At 42.2% G+C, this 16,994-nt stretch overlaps 1 protein-coding gene across 1 annotated transcript in view; it reads left to right on the forward strand.

Moving 5' to 3' along the window:
- Window positions 1-16,994, forward strand: part of UST (uronyl 2-sulfotransferase) — a 271,733-nt gene that overhangs the window by 101,361 nt on the left and 153,378 nt on the right. Inside the window, exon 2 of the mRNA XM_036248541.1 lies at window positions 8,285-8,328. Coding sequence (XP_036104434.1) covers window positions 8,285-8,328 — 44 coding nt within the window. The remainder of the gene's footprint in view (window positions 1-8,284; window positions 8,329-16,994) is intronic.

Below are 16,994 nucleotides of genomic sequence, written 5' to 3' on the forward strand. Positions count from 1 at the left end.
ATGACGTCTTTAGGGTTTTCTATGTACAATATCATATACTCGGCGAATAATAACAATTTCACTTCTTCTTTTCTGATTTGGATCCCTTTTATTTTTTTCTTTTTGTATGATTGCTGTGGCTAAGACTTCCAGTACTATGTTAAATAAGAATGGTGAAAGTGGGCATCCTTGTCTTATTCCTGTTCTTAAGGGAAATGCTATTAGTTTTTGCCCATTGAGTATGATGTAGGGTGTAGATTTGTCATAAATGACCTTTATTATTTTGAGATATGATCCTTCTATTCCCAGTTTGCTGAGACATTTTATCAAAAATGGATGCTGGATTTTGTCAACTGCTTTTTCAGTGTCTATTGATATGGTCACATGATTTTTATCCTTCATTTTGTTTATGTGGTGTATCACATTTATCGATTTACAAATATTGTACCAGCCTTGAATTCCTAGGATAAATTCCACTTGGTTGTGGTGTATAATTTTTTTTTTAATATATTGCTGGATTTGATTTGCTAAGATTTTGTTGAGGATTGTGATATCTATGTTCATGCAGGGATATTGGCCTGTAATTTTCTTTCTTTGTAGTGTCTTTATCTGGTTTTAGGATTAGAATTATTCTGGCCTCATTAAAAGAGCCTGGAAGTCTTCCTTCCTCTTGAATTTTTTGTAATAGTTTGAGGAGAATAGGTGATAGTTCTTCTTTGAATGTTTGGTAAAACTCCCCTGTGTAGCCATCTGGACCAGGGCTTTTGTTTGCTTGTATTTTATTGATTACTTCTTCTATTTCCTTAATTGTTATTGGTTTAGGATAGACACTCAATGTTTTCATCTTGCCTGTCTTTTACTAGAATTATTAGGGGAGCTTCTTGCAATAAGCTTGTGACCGAAAGTGTCATTTCTCATGGTGGCTAGATCCTGATAGAAGAAGAAGACTTACTTGGCTGTGGTTAGAGCCTTGAGGTGTGCAGGGCTGGGCTGTTCTGTTAATGGCTGTATTATTTACATAGGAGGGATCAGTTGACTGTAGTAATTACTCTGGGAGGAAAATCTACTGGACTACAACAGAAGCCTAAGAGAGTCCATGTCTCTTTGATACTCCATTCCTATCTGCATTAGATCATGTAATATAATTGCAATGAATTCCTGAACGAATTTGGCAACAACTCATATTTATATTTAGGTTTTTATTATAGCAGTAGTTCTCTGATCATTTGACTCCAAAAGTAATTTCCTTCAACAAATGTACCCTTGACATCCTACGATGTATATTTTGACTTAATGAAAGAAAAAAATGAATTATAAAAAAGGCAGTATTTTTGAACCAGAAATACAAAAAGAGAAGTATTAATTTGCTTTTAAATTTTATTAAAAACAGAAGCCACTTTCTAAATCACAACTAATTTGCTTTTTTTTCCCCTCCAGTGTCTGGTATGCTCATTTTTATCATTTAGGATCAAGAAAGTATTTTCAGTTTATTTTGGCCTTTGTTAACTGGTTGGGTGGACATTCAAGATGTTTTTTAAGGCATTTTGTAAGTAGATTTAAGTATTGATAGTTCATAAAGCCATTGGTTTGAATTCAGTGGAAAATAATTTTATTAACGCCTAAAGCTGTGCAAGCAATTTCCCTCCATGATGGTGTCTTTGGGGCTGCGTTAATTATAAGAACCGGAGCTGTTGGAGATGTTTACTCAGCATACAAACTCCTCATTGTCAGCCGCGGCTGGTGTGTGCTGACAGCTGCCTCTTAGAGAAAAGGAACCCATGGTTAACGGTGGAAAGGGTGGCATTAGCATAATTTTTTGGCAATCACTGAGCTGGGGTTTCAGTGTGGCCTTCAACAGTGACTCCTTCATTAGCAGTGTCTTATCAGAGGCCCAGACTCCACGGGGGGAGGTGCGGCCATATGATCATGGTGTAGGTAACCAGAATCCTGTGTGAAATGTCTGCTTCTGAGTAAAAGATAAAAGGATTTCAATTGCTTATGATGATGATTTTAAAAGGGCCCATGGAAGAAAGACTCTGAAAATAATTGCTGATGTTTGATTAAAATAGACATCGTGCAGAGGTAGCTTTTTTTTTTTTTTTCAGGTTAACACTAATGCGTATTATGGTTTCTATAAGAGGAATTAGAATTAAAACATTTTTATTCTTCAGGGACCAATTCAGACAAAAATAAATCTGCTAATGCAAGACTTCAGAGTCAAGAATAAATTATATCCCCTGAAGGCTCTGTAACTTAATTTGCACATTGCTAAAGGAATTTCAAACAATTGGGAAAAAATTATATATTTTTAAAGACATGCCAAGCCAGTTATCAGAGAGTAATAGAAAATAATTAATCAATTAATTTATATTAATATTCATCCTTAATCCAATAAAGTGCTCCTCTGGTCTCAGGATTCTCTTTGATTTCCTCAATAATAAAGAAAATTATAAAATTAAATAGAAATGAAAACATTGGGTAATATAAGATGAAGAAATAGCTACCATTCCTTGAGCAAGTACTTACTCTATGCCAGTCAGGCACTATGCTAAGTGCTTTTATCCCTGTCTGGTTTCATTTTCATAACCAGTCTACCACCGAGGTGCTAGTATCAGTGTAGTAGTGTTACAAGCGGGAACATTAAGCCCCAGGGAAAGTCGGTGATACTTGCAAGGTCACTGAACTGGCAAGGGGTAGGACTGCACTGTGAACACAGGTCTTCTGTTCTGCAGCCCGCCAGGTGCCCTCTATCACCCCTGCGCTGTTCTTTGTCACCAGTGACAGTCACCGCTATGAGTGTATCTTCCTGAATCCGCTGGATGATCCCCCCGGGGCTCCTTTCCACTCTCCCTCCTACATAAGGGCTACTGGTGCTATTTCACATGCCTGACGCCCTAACGGTTCTACCCAATCACCCTTCGTAGTGTTAGTGCTTCCAGCAGTTTCTTCTTTATCCAGCTGTGTTGGTTTCTTCTAGGTTCACATGGGCTTGTGTTGACCAGGGCCCCCCTCTCCTCTCTCCATTCCAGGTGAACAGCCTGAAAAGGGTGCCTCACTGGGCTGGGATCAAACAGTGTCTTTGCTTCAGATTTTCTGGAGGCTTTTTTCTTTTTGATCCTTGTGGGTCCTTAACGTGTGTGTAAGGATCAAATGTGAGTGTCTCCAAGGACTGACAGAACATACCACGGTTGTTGAGTGGGGTCTGGGGCTACTCTGGATGTGGCTTTTACCTCTCCTTTGCCTTGAAACAAGAGGGAGCAACAGGATGCAAACGTGTTCTGAAACTATGTCTACAAATTATTTTTAAACACTTTTTAATTGATTTTAAAGAGAGTAAAGGAGAGGGAGAGAGAGAGAAACATCGATGACAGAGAAACAGCACTGATGGCCGCCTCCACACACCTCCTACTGGGGACTGAGCCGGACACATGGGCATGTGGCCTGACTGGGAATCGAACTGTCAGCCTCCTGGTGCATTGGTCGACGCTCAACCACTGAGCCACACTGACTGCGCTAAAAAATTATTTTTTAAAAGATTTGTTGCCCAGAAAGGTTTGGGCAACTCATGTGGTGGAAGGGGTAAACCCACAGTACCTTGTGCCAGCCCATGTCGGGCAGCCCGTGAGCCTCGTCCCTCTTCAGTTTTGTTCTGTCCTGGAGCAGGCGGAGATCAGAGCTGCCTGGCGCTCTCCTCTGGCGTGAAACTTGGGCTGTGTGACCTGCACCAGAAATGACGGAAGTGACCATGATCGAGATCAGCTTGAATGAGATCTGTTACGTTTTACTTCTAAAAAATGTGATTCGCCCTGAATTATGAAGTACATTAATTTGTGTGATGCAACTCAGTGATTCTCAGCCATGACCAGACATTGGGATTACCTGAAGAACTTTAGAAAATGCCAGATGCCAAATGACTTGTCCCAGGATAATTAAATCAGGACAGCTAAGGCGAGGCCCTGTACCCACATTTTTGAAAATCATTGCAGGCACGTGGAACGTGCAGGGGTGTAGGGGTTGGAAACTTCTGAGTGGGAGGGTGGGGAGGCAGGGGAGGAGGGTCTTAGACCGCCCCTGCTACTACCCCTGGTACAACCAGCACTGCTCGGGAACTTACTGGGACTCACTGTGTGCAGGTAATCACCTAGGAGCTTATTTTATTTTTAGAGATGTGTCTCTGGAGAACTTTGAGGAGGTAAAGCAATTTATTCAGCGTGGAATGACGCTTCCGGGGGATATTCTCTATTATAAAAGCGAGATCTGATCTGTATGGGTGGGTAGACAGTGCAGCTGGGTTTCTGTTGCCCCTGTCACAGAAGACTTAGACGGTTCTTGTATGGTTAGCTTGCCCTCATTCTGCCAACTGGGATCCAGGTATAATATAGTTATCAGCCAGGAATCTCCAGATTCCAGGTCACAAATGCTGGCCTCCTAATTCCTGGTGTCAGACTTCACATGAGTTTCCTGAAATGCATCTCTATGCAAATAGTTTCTATGATGGCTAAAGTAGATAGCTGTTGATAACATACCGTCCGGCAACTTGCCCACGAATTGTAACCCTATGTACCTGGACTTAACCCCTTTACACATTCACACACAGTGCCTCATGTCGTAGTCACAATCTCCCTGCAAGGTCTCCATCCGGAAGGGCTGGATGGTTAGGGTGAGATTTAGTCATTGTGATTCAGCCAGTTGCAAAGTCTGAGATCACTTGCCTTCTCGTCAGGGCATCTTTAATACCATTAAAGCGCGAGTGTTTTGTTGGCGGTGGTTTTGGTGTGTACGCCATACATTTTAACCCACATACGAAGCCACCACCACCATCGGGATGTGGACCAGCTGTGTAGATCGGAGGGCTGGAGCATTTCTCCAGATTGGTCACCCCCCGCCCCCCGGGTCCTCCACCTGCCAGGCAGCCTGGACAAGCTTTTCTTCTGTGAGAGATTTAGGTCCATGGCAGCCCAGCCAGCAATTTCTGGCAGTTTAGAGACAGGCCCTTCTGCAAGTTGGGCTGATGCTAGGAATGGAAACACGCGGTGGAATGCCATTCCTTTTCTTCCGACTGGACGAGATACTGTGATGCTTGATCCCAAAAGGACGGACTTGAGACACAGGAAGGAGGCTGGAGTCAGATCTCTAAAGGTGTGAGTACTTTCTGGAAGGAAATGAAGTGATGTCCCTCTCCGGGCCCCCAAAAATAAGAGATACCGCCTCACAGGGTGCTGGGTCCTGGGATCAGAGACTGGGTCAGAAGTGGATGTGCACAGGGCAGTGGAGGAGGGCGGCAGGTGAGCACTTGTCCCCTGTCCTGCTCCAGACCCTCCATCAGCCCCTCTTCCGCCTCTTCTTCCCGGATTTATATCTTGAGCGCCGAGCCCAGAGGCCTGAAGGGCTTGGGTCTGATCGTCCTTCCCCAGAACTCGACACCCTCAGTAGAATCCTCTGTAAGAGCGATCAGCGGGAAGCTTCTCTGATGTTCGGGGAAGCTCTTGTGATAACAGTGTTCACCCTTTGATCTGCGCAGCCAGAAAGTTACCAGCTTCAGGTTTGAAAATTCTGACAGTTTTGTTTGCTTTCCACTAGGAAAGCATAAGACCCTAAGATGAAAAGTTCTACCTAAACACCGTTTAATAACAGTCATACCCTAGGAAAAGAAAAACGCTGTCTCCATTGAGAGAAATGTAGACGGCTTTCCCCCCTTTCTGTAGCTCTGTTATAAGCAAAGGCATTTAGAGCCTCTGTCCTGAGAAGACGCAGGACCGTGACTGGGTGGGAGGCCAGGGACCTGCCGGGGGAGAGCACGGTGGGTCCGTGGTGCGCGTGCCCACACTGGTCAGCCTTGTTCCTCTCTCTCTGCAGACAGAAGTCAAGTCTTCTGGAAAGGAGAGAGGAGGGGAGGGAGGACATTTGAGCTGAGCCAGAATGAAGGGGGTGGGAAGGGCTTTTTTTCCTGGCAGAGGAAAGAACTAGTTCAAAAGGTCCCTGGCTGACAAGAGGTTTTTGTGTTCGGAGCAGAGAGAAGGCTGTTGTGGCGGGTGTGGTAGGAGGCAGGGCTTGGGTCACGTAGGGTTGTAGACCATACAAGGTGTTAACGATTTGGTTCTTAGAGAAATAGATTTTAAGCAGAGGGCTAAAGTGGTTGGATTGATAAGGTTAAAAGATGCCTCTGATTGCTGTCTGGATAGGGAAAACAATCAGAGATCATTGAAGAGACACGAGGGCTGTCCTGGATGGCCCAGGGGGACTGGGGAAATGTGATCAGATTTGAGTCATATTGTGAAGGCTGAGCCAGTAGGACTTGCAGGACTTGCGACTGGGTTGTATGGACAGGGTAAGGGAAGGACATGAATCAAGGATGACTCTTGGGCTTTGGAGTCTGGGGGGGAAGGGATGTATCCTGTAATCCAATGAGGATGACAGGGCAGGTGAAAATTTGGGGAGGTGGAATCTGAGCAAATAAAGAGTACTTCTCGGCCTGGCAAAGCGTGAGTTGTCTGTAGACTGTCAAGATGGGGTGCTAAGGACTCAGTGGGTACCCGTGTCTGGAATTTGTGGTTGCAGGCAGGCACCAGTCAGCCATTTATAGGAGTTTTCAGGGACTTTGGGTCTTATGGAAACTTTCAGTATGTTAGAAACATTTAGTCGTTGGAGATTGAGACTGACACCTGAAGAACATGCGGGAGTAGGGTGGGATTGCTCCGTCCCTCCTGAGGGGACACCTAGGTGATGAGCACACAGACCCCCTGCAGCCGTACCACTGCCTTGCAGGGGCGTAGTTCTGAAGTCCTTCATGCGCCTCCCCTCTATCGCGCCGGACATAGATCTCACTTCCCGTTGACAGATGTTCCCAGATCATTAAGATCTCACCAGTTGTTCAGCACATTCACGTTTCAAAGGTTCCTGAAAATGACGCGATCACGAGTCTGCCCGGTGTTTGTGCTTACGTGTCTTGTACGTGCTGCTGGAGCCCGCTGTCCCCCCACCATGTCCAACTGGCCAGTGAGAGCACAGTCCTCCTTAACATCAAGGGGGTGATAAATCAGAAGACTATGAAGAAAGGGGGATGGATGATGCCTCAGGATGGAAAAAGGCCGACAAGCCAAACCCACTTATTTATGTTTGGATAAGCTTCCCCACTTGACCAGTCCCTGGCTTAAGCTCTGCTTCCCCTTTTGATTCCAGTTTCTTAAATCATTTTTGCTCTTTCCTGAAAAATCCTCTTGTATCTACTCCAACAAGGACATTTCCTTGTTCCCTCAACTACTGTTCTAAGTATCCTTGTGTTTCCCGTAGTTTTTAGAGTTTGTTCTGTTAGAAAGTGGAGATGATTTCCCCCAGACTGAGCACTGCCACGTTGGAGAAGAGTCTGATTATACTGATCATCTAATTGGCTCCCCCACATGATCAAACGTGTTGCCACGTGGTCACCTTGGCAGTGCCTGGGTTGCCAGAGATGTCAACACGAGGCTTTTTTAGATGAGCAGATGCCCGAGCACCCTCTGGAAAAAACAGTCTCCTCTCCTTTCCACAGTTTAACAGCTGTGTGACCATGAGCAAATTACTGGATTTCTGCAAGCCTCTGTTCTCTCCTCCGCAAGCAGGGATAATATAACCCACCTCTGATACTTGAATTAAATGAAGGAATACCTGTAAAACCCTTAGCAGAATACCTGCTACATACAAGGAACTCAACAACCTTTAGTTCCCAGCCTGACCCCTCTGAGTCTTCATGCATCAGGAAACAGTAACCACGTACTCTGAAAATACACAAGCCAGAAAGTGGCCATTCTAGTAAAGACAAATGGAGCTTTGGAAGCAGGCTAGACTGAAAAGATGAAGGAAGTAGACAAGACAGTGGAGAAACGATGCGTGGTTCTCAAAATGTGTTTCTAGGACCTCAGTTGGGAGTTCGTCAGCCTCAGTGGGGAGCTTGTTAGACATGCAAGTGCTCAGAGCTGCTGAATCGGGACCTCTGGGAACAGGGCTGGGCCATCTGTGTTTTAGCAAGCCCTGTATGTAATTCTGATGCACGCTGGTCTAAAGTAAATTCAACAGATATTGGATGAGGAATCATGGTGCGTGTTTCTGTACGTGGCTGTCTGTGTGCACACACACCCATATATGTAGACTGTAATTGCTGAAACTATTAGCCAACTGTGGTAATACAGCAAAATCCCGCCCACTGTTCTTTGGTACGGTTGTTTGAATAGAAATATCTAGAATGCTTATTTGCAATAACTTTGTACTAAATTCATTTTAGGTTTAAAATTATAGATTTATCCACTTTCTTTTTCTTCTTCTTCTCTAGGAAATTCCACTTACTTGGATGACCATGGACCACCTCCTAGTAAGGTAAGGTCTCTGCTGGTGATATAAACCCCTTTTTTCTTTTCTCAGTACCTACAGCCTTCACCAACCCCAACCAGTTCGCTCCTGACCCTGAACTGTTCACAAGAAAATAGTAGATGGCAGATGGCAGGTTGATCTTTGACTTGAATACGGAGACAGGAAGCATATGGAGGTACCAGACTGGTGAGAGGGGAGAGCCATTATCTCATCAGTCTCTGTAGCTGTCCCAGCCCTGGGCCTTCAGCTGACTTCAGGTCTTTGGCAGCTTCTCCTGCTGCTGCCCCATTGGCCTCAGCATCCATGCTGGCCCGTGGTGTGATGCCCACAGCCCGGCCTCCCCAGGCCTTGGAGGCTTGTCCAGCCTCACCTCTGCCCACTTCTCCCCAGCCTGCCTTCCTTGGCACACTCCACCAAAGGCTCACCCCTTAGTACCAATCACATTTCTCGGCCAGTGCCCTCTCCAGGGAGCTATGGCTTATTATATAAAGGCTATTTGTTAAGATCATGATGACTACCACTGTAACTTCCCTTGCAGTAAAATATATGTCCCTTGGTCAATAACCTGCCTGGGAGGGAAAGTAAGTTGGGTGGGAATAAGAGTGACGCAGTTGTCTGCTGTTCCTTTGCCACTAAGTGCACTTCTCTCCTGGGGGACAGGTGGCTGTCTGTGGGGCCCATCAGCTGTTTCCCTCAATGGTATGTCAGGACATTGCTTTGGGTTCCAGGTTTGATTAAGGGGGTTTTACCTGTTCAGAAGACCCAGGCCCACTTTATATAAACTTACCTTCTTATACTCACTTTTTGATGACTGGCCTGGGGCCACCCCTTTAGTCCTCCTGGACTTACTCTGGCAAGGGTGGCCATTCTATCTGTCCCTTTGCTAGTGTCCTCAGTGCCTGGATTCTGTTTTGTTGGGCTCTCTCCCATGCCCCTGAAGGTCTTTCATTGTTCGTGTATCCCCCTCACAGTCCGGTCTGCACCCCTCCCTCTTCCCCCACCCCCAACGAAACCTCCCTGTGATACACAAAATTGATTAGGTCATATCAGATCATTTTATACCACTTTCAGAGTAAAAGAGTTTGTAAACTTCTCCAAGTTTGAAAATTGTGAATATAATCTCTTTAAACAAGCCGGAGTTTATATAATAGAATCTTTCACCATAATTGTATTTTCATTATCTAGAAGTGGAGTAGCAAAAACACTCTTGACTTTCTAAGCAGTAGCCAAAATAAGAAGAATATAAAAATGGGTAAAAATAATATTGGTGTGTTAACTTCTTTTCATCCATGCGTATTCCTTCTGGCAGGGTGGAAATTAATCCCAGCAGTGATGAGGTCAGACTTCCAGATAAAAGTCCCTTGAGTGTTCCCTGAGGTGGGGCTTTTGTTGTTGAGGTCTGCAGACCGCTGGCATATCCAGAGACATGGTGGCACACAAAGGATAAGGACGCACACATGTGTGGCCTCCAGAGTGAGTCCCCCACCCCCGCCGACAGGAGCCAGCAGGGCTGAGTCCAGACCCACAGTTTTCATCTTTGCTTAGCATTCGGGAAGAACATTTTGATGCCAAGACCGAAAGAGCTGTGATCTAGATAAAGTAAGATTTCTAAGCCCTGAAACTGGACTGAGGTTTACAGGCGAGTTTTCATTTTATTAAAAGCACAGTTGTACGAGTTTCACATTCCACAAGTAATAGCCATTTGGGGAATGGGGTGTGTGCCACACAACACACACAGGGCCCAGGTCTTCATTGTCTCCAGTGTTTCCATAAAAAAACAACCAAACGCCTCTGGTTTTCACTTGCTTTTCAAATCCACTTTAACCTCACAGCTCACCTCAGTTTTTGAGCTGTGTCATTCAAAACCAGATGTTAATCTTTTCTTTTGTCAACCACTTTTTTGCTGGCATTTTGTGTGTGCATAGAATATGGTCTTTAGGATTAGAGCCCTACTAGAAATGAACATGGAGATCTCTTTTGTATGAACTAGAAAGATGTTCTGAAGTATAAAAACTGGCACAAACAGCAAGCATAGTATGATCAAGCTTCTTATAAAACTGTGCGTGTGCGTGCGTGTGGAAGGATCATTGTATTTTTCCAGATGATGAGATTTCAACTTTTTACCCTATTTCTTATGCTTTTCTGTATAATTTGAGTTCACTAAAATAATGTCTACTCAACTGGAAGACCAGGAAAAATAACTCCTGGTGTGAGATGGAACTTGGACGGAAAAGCCTGCAGGACCCTGGCTTCCAAAATACCCCTGTAGTTAGTTCTGTGGACCCGCCCTCGCAGCCTCCCTGCTGAAGGCTGACCCTTCCCCCCCTGGCTTTGCTTCACCTGGAACATGAGCAGCGAGCGTTCGAAATGATCAGTTCTGGTGGTAACCAAGACAGTTATCATTTCCTTTGTGTTGGGTGTCTAGCTCTGATAGATAAGGAGACTTGGTCTCAGCAACCCATGGAAGATAAAATCAGCGGACGTCTGTTGTGTCCCATGTGCCAAGCACGCAGCTAGGCACTGTGCGTGCACGCTCAGTCTCTATAAAACTCTGTAAGAAAGGAAGTAATTGTGTAGTCTTTGTTTAACAGATGAGGAAACTGGATCTTATAGAGACTGGATAGCTTGCCAGAGATCACGCACTAAGTATTGGCCTTGGGAATCCAGCCCAGGGCTATGTAGCTTCAGGGTCCATGCTATTAATCATCTCAAGATTACTAATTTAAGTAGAAATACAGTACGTTTTACCTTATTTCTGGAGTTTACTCTCTTATATAAGTTGTTTGGGACATTGACTACTTCAGTTAACAAGTTTTGACCCTCAGAAGACCAGAAAAAAATTAGTCATTGCCATTTACCACGTGGGTCCAATGAACTCTTGATTTTTTTTTAACCATCTAGTGAATTCTTTTATTTCTACCTCAACTTTTTCCTTCCAGTCACCTTTGTATACATACACACCTTCAGCATTTGTTCATTAACAAACTGTATATAAAGTAAAATTTGGTACATAAACACCATAAAAGGTGAAAGAAGACTGTCCCACATTCATTGAACAAAATGAATGATCCAGGTTCTTGTTGGAAAATTCTGATGACGTTCTTCCTCCTGCTGACTAACTGCATGAGAATACTATCTTTTCTTTTTGTTCTTAGAAATATCATGTTCACTCACTGACTCCAGAGTTTCAGAGAATTGATCTGGGATGTCATTGTCTGGACACTTGTAGCCTGAGGTTTTACTCCCTTGATTAATTTCACCATCGTCATTAGAGTCTTGAGAGCTGTCATCCAAGTCTGGGCATTCATCTCGGAGTCCTCTACTCCACGTGAAACCTCTCCCTCTGTCGATTTTCCTCTTTGTCTTTAGAGTCAGGAATGAAGAATTCTGAATTCTCCATTCTGTTCAATGGAAGTTGAAAGCAAACTACAAAGGTCCTACTCCCAATGTTCTTTTATATCTTTCAGAAAGATGTGCAATATTTTAGGTAATGCAATAAGAAATACAAAGGGTGATGCAATAGTTATAATTGATTTCCATAATGAATCATTCTTCTAGGCCTACACTGTTCAATACAGTAGCCATTGTTCTTGGTTATTTTTGAAACTATGGGGTATTCCAAACACACAAAAATAGTGAAATAAATGAAACGTACACCCCATATACCCAGTGTATCCATGCTGTAGATTTAAAACATGTTACTATTTTATCTCATCAGATTATTTACTCTTTCTTATTTGTTGTTGGTGGCAAGGAGGCTGAGGAATATGGATTTTGAAATCAAATCTCAGTTCAAATCCTACCGATGTGACTAGTTACCTTAGATTAAGTACCTACCCGAGCTTCAATTTTTTACTTCTAAACAAGATTAGTAATGCCCACGTCTTGCGTTGTGAGGTTTAAATGTAATAAACAGAAAATACTTAGCATGATGCCAGACACATGTGGGCACCCACCAGTGGGTTCTTAGTACTACAGAAGTTTCTTTTACAGGGCCTTCGGAAGATTCTGGTAACTTAATTTGGGAAAACGTAGACTAATTCTCACTCCCAATCTCCAACCCATTTTCTTTGGATTTTTAAGAGCAATTAATTACATGTCAGTTGACCTACCAGATACCATCTCCTAGTTTGTAAGAATGTTCAGGTCCTGTAGCTGGCCCTCTTTTATTCCTTGGGCAAGTTCAGCACACTAAGCAAAGCCTTCCATGATCCCTTGTCATGTAGCTTTTCTTAAGTCTATATTGTTCTCTGTGTCCAAACCTGACTTTACCCAAAGTCCTTTGAGAAAAACCCTACAAAAATAAATCTGCTTTTCATTTTATGGAAGAATCAATTGCACTGGGTAATAGGTTTGTGTTTAATGATTCATGATGAATATATTAGGGTCAGAGAAAGAGAAAACTAACAGGACAGATTGAGGCAGGGAGTTAGGAATCAGTTTCACTCTGATGAGCATGATCTTGAAGGAGTCTCTTCCTCTCTCTCTCTCTCTCTCTCTCTCTCTCTCTCTCTCTTTTAATCATTTCTGATGGTAGGAAAATTAGTGACTTGAATATTTTGTTTTTAAATAACTCTAAGGGCGTGTGAGCTCAGTGCGTGCTTTAAAGAACTGTGTGCTTTGGTATTTTGTTGGAGATGGGCAATTAAAAGCTTAGAAGGTGAAAGAATCTGCAAAAGGGGAAAAAACTAGCCTGACATAATGAGGTTATTGTTTCTTATCCCGAAGTCACCTGTATTCTTGCTTCACTCTCCTTTGCACTCATCACGGCTCCTAACCGTGAACGCAGAAGTGTTTGGCTCAGTTAGTAGTCTCCTGAGATTTCAGCATTCCATGGAGATATGTCCAAGTTCAAAAATAGTACATCTAAATTTATCAATTTTAGGAGTACACAATGTGTCCACTTTTTTCCGAAGAATATAACAAACTCATTTCTTCCTCAATACATGCTTAGTGCTATTAAGTACATCTTTCACTTATGTCTTTTTCTTTTAATTAAAAAAATTCCGTGAAGCCACAGGTCTGAAAATATGTGGTTTATATCATTTTCCTTTTAGCCTCTTCCCCATTTCACTCCCCAAGGCCCAAGGCCGGTTAACATTGATACGATGTTCTCCAAACCATTGAAACCAACACTAGTTACAATCATGGATTTAACAGGTTGTCGGGTTTGGGCTGCCTTTAACGAAGAAAGAGAACTTTAAATGAAGCATGAAATTTTAAATTTGCACATTGTTGTTGGAAAGTATATTTAATCAAGAAATTGCTTTAGTAAATTAAGAAAACCCATGCCACCATTCTTTGGCAGGGTAACAGCTGCCTCAGGGTTTTCAAAGTTGCTAGTAACTTAATCATCCTAGCAGCTCCCAGTATAGTTACCTAATTCTTTCTGTTTTTTTAATGTCTTCCTTGACCATATGATCCATTTTTTTTTTTTTTTGGTTTTATATATTCTACATGCTCCTATTTTGCTTTGATTTGGAAAGTACAGAAAATTATAAAGTAGTAGGAAAAAATAAGCACCACTCAGAGGCAACCGTAATTAAGGGTTTCTCACAACCCTGTCCAGTCTTTCTTTATAGTATATTAAGAATACTAAAGCCTGATGCATCATTTGTTGGGAATAATTTGCCAGTCCTTTTATGCAGTTTTTATGCTAATTAAAATTAAGCAGGTACCTAATTCACAAAGTTTAAAGCACCAAATGGCTCATTGGCTTATTGTAAAAAGTGACCCCTGACTACGCCTTCTCTGTTACTCTCTGCTCTTCAGAAGTAATTACTCTCCTAACTGCATTAGCTTTTATACCTCTGAATAACCTGATTCTGTTGCTTCTTCTTGATTTTTCTCAGCTTTAGGCAGTGTTCGTTGGCATCCTTTGTGGAAGAGGATTGAACAATTTCATTGCAGGCTGCCCGCCACCCACCCTTCTCATTCAGAATTCTCCTAAACTGGGCATGTTATTTTGGCTAAATGAGAACTCCGTGTTTTTACTGTTGACACTAGGTAAATAATAGCCACAGCTGAGCCATTATGATAATGTTTCCTTTTTCGTTTAGCTTTCATTTTCTTTGTAATAAATAATTGTCTTGGATTGGAAATGTATCCTCACAGTTTTCTATGGTCCCCAAGTTAGCCTCAAACCCTTCCCCAGTGGTGTAAATCTCCTCTTACGGCCTCCAAATACATTGGGTATTTTATCCGTGTCGAGGAACTGACATCTCTCCTGGGCCTTCTCGTCTGCTCCCGTCTGGCTGGTTTCACCCAGCCTCCTGCTCACAGTGTCCCAGGACCTTCCTTTGCTCTCTGTTTGCTTCCATTTCTTTCATGGGCCCAGCTGCTTCCGCTGTGCTGCTCTGTCCATCTCCTTCATTAACACGTGGTACTGGTTTCCTGTTGCTGCTGTAACAAATTACAATAAACTTAGTGGCTTAAAACAACAAAAATTGAATATCTTATAGCTCTGGAGTTCACAAGCCTGAAATGGATCTAAAATCAAGGAGTCAGCAGGGCTCCTCCCAGAAGCTCTAGAAGAGAATCCATTTCCTTGACGTTCCAGCTTCTAGAGGCCACCTGCGTTCTTTGGCTCCTGACCCCTTTCTCCATCTTCAGAACCAGAATTGTAGCTCCAATCTCTGACTCTGACTCCTCTCTCCCTCTTCCACCCCGCATCAGGTCTGCTTGAGTAATACAGGATCATCTCTCCGTCTCAAGATCTAGTTTGTCATGTAAGGTGACATAGCCACAGATTCTGGAGGTTATAACTTAGTCATCTTTGCGGGGTAGGGACATTATTTTGCCTTTCATGCATATCTTTCTCTTTCTTCTGCCCCCAGTAGCTTCTTGGGAAAAGGTGCACAGGATGGAAGTTTTCTGAAATAATTGCGTTTCTGAAAATGTCTTTATTCTATCCTTGATTGATAGTTTGACAGGATATAAAATTCCAGATTGGGAATCAATATTAATCAAGATGGGCTAGGGTGATGCAACGTCTCAGTGTCTTCACACATTGGAGTTTATGTCTTGCTGTGTAAGAGCCTCTGTGGGTCCAGTGACTCTTCAGAAAGTTCCCTTCCCGAGCTCATGCAGGGATCCAGGCTGTTTATATCCTATGGCTTCACCTTCTCAACTTGGGCCTTCATGTCACAGCAGCAGGGCAGAGAGGGCTGGAAGGATGTGTAAAGGCTTCTTATTCCTTCATCTTGAAAATGACACGTCTCTTTTGTAAGCAGTCTGCTGACTAGAGTTAGCCGTAAGCCCTGCTCAATTGCAAGGACATTGGGAAAGACCTCACAGGTATTGTGAGCATTAACTGTCTCTACTACGAAATCATTTCCCTTTATATGAAAAGCTAATCTGTCTTTATAGAAGCTTCTTATTTCTAGTGTCCTAAAATGTTACAGTTGTGCTTACTGTGTCAGTTTTCAGATTCTATTCCAGGTACTCAGTGGACTTTCAATCAGGAAACTGATATTCTGTTTTGGGATATTTGTTTGACTTTTTTCACTGATTTCATCCTCTGTATTTTCTCTTTCTGTCTTTCTGATCTCCTCTTATTAAGATGTTGAACCTCATGACTAATAGTTTATATTTCTTATTTTGTTGCTCTTATTTTTCTTTGTCTTTTTGCTCTACCATCTGGTAGAATTTCTCATCTTTGTCTTTCAATGTTTCTGTTGAGTTTCTTTCTCATTGTTCTCATATTTTTTAATTTCTAAGAGTTGTTTTGTTGTTATTGTTCTCTAAATGTTTTATATTACAGCGTTCTTTGTTTCCATAAAGAGCCTTTACATTTCTTACAAAAGGTTATTCCTAGATATTGTTTTCTATTTTTTGGTTTCTATGCTGAATAGAATATTTTTCCACTATATTGTAAATGGATTGTTGTAATATTGAAAATTGCTGATTTTTTGCTCATGTTGTTGAACTTTTTATTTCGATAATTCTTCAATTTTTTTTAATAGGGAATCACATACCGGACCAAAAAACAAACAAACCACATTCATTTTATCTCCTATCTAATTCTGTTTTAAGCGTTAAACTATTGTCCAGAATAATATTAAGTAATGTAGGTCCATAGTAGGGGAGTGTGTATTAATCACCATGTCACACATTTAGAACATGTACCTGGCACATAGTAGCACTCAGTAAGGATTTGTCACATGAATGAATGGTGGTTATAGATAATATCTTTGTTTTGTTTGAAGTTTTAATGATTGTGCTATAAGTGTTGTATCACAAAGCCTAAGTTTGACATTGAGGTTAAAATAGGTATTTCTTATCATGTTAATAAAATATTCTTAATTTTTGCAAGTATGTAATTATTTCAGGGAATTATGTTTTCTTGTGATCTTGCACTTAGAAACAGGTTTTGAATTAAATTAATTCACTTTTATTTTTAAAAACTAATGGGGAATAGGTAAGTTGATAAATATAATCAGACACTTTAAAAAAAATCAGTGTTTGATTTGCCTTAACATCTTTACTGGTGACCTGGAAGAGGAAATGCTTGGAAAAATCTCTGAGTTAGTAGGTGACTTGAAAAACACACACACACACACACACACACACACACACACATTTGTCTGAGGAGCGAGGGGAATAGTAGTAAATCATAGAACTATCTACTAAGCCTATGTCTTTGTCAGTTATCACCTAGTGGCTTCCACTAA

This window comes from Molossus molossus, unplaced genomic scaffold (assembly GCF_014108415.1).
Source record: "Molossus molossus isolate mMolMol1 unplaced genomic scaffold, mMolMol1.p scaffold_m16_p_8, whole genome shotgun sequence".
NCBI lineage: Eukaryota > Metazoa > Chordata > Mammalia > Chiroptera > Molossidae > Molossus > Molossus molossus.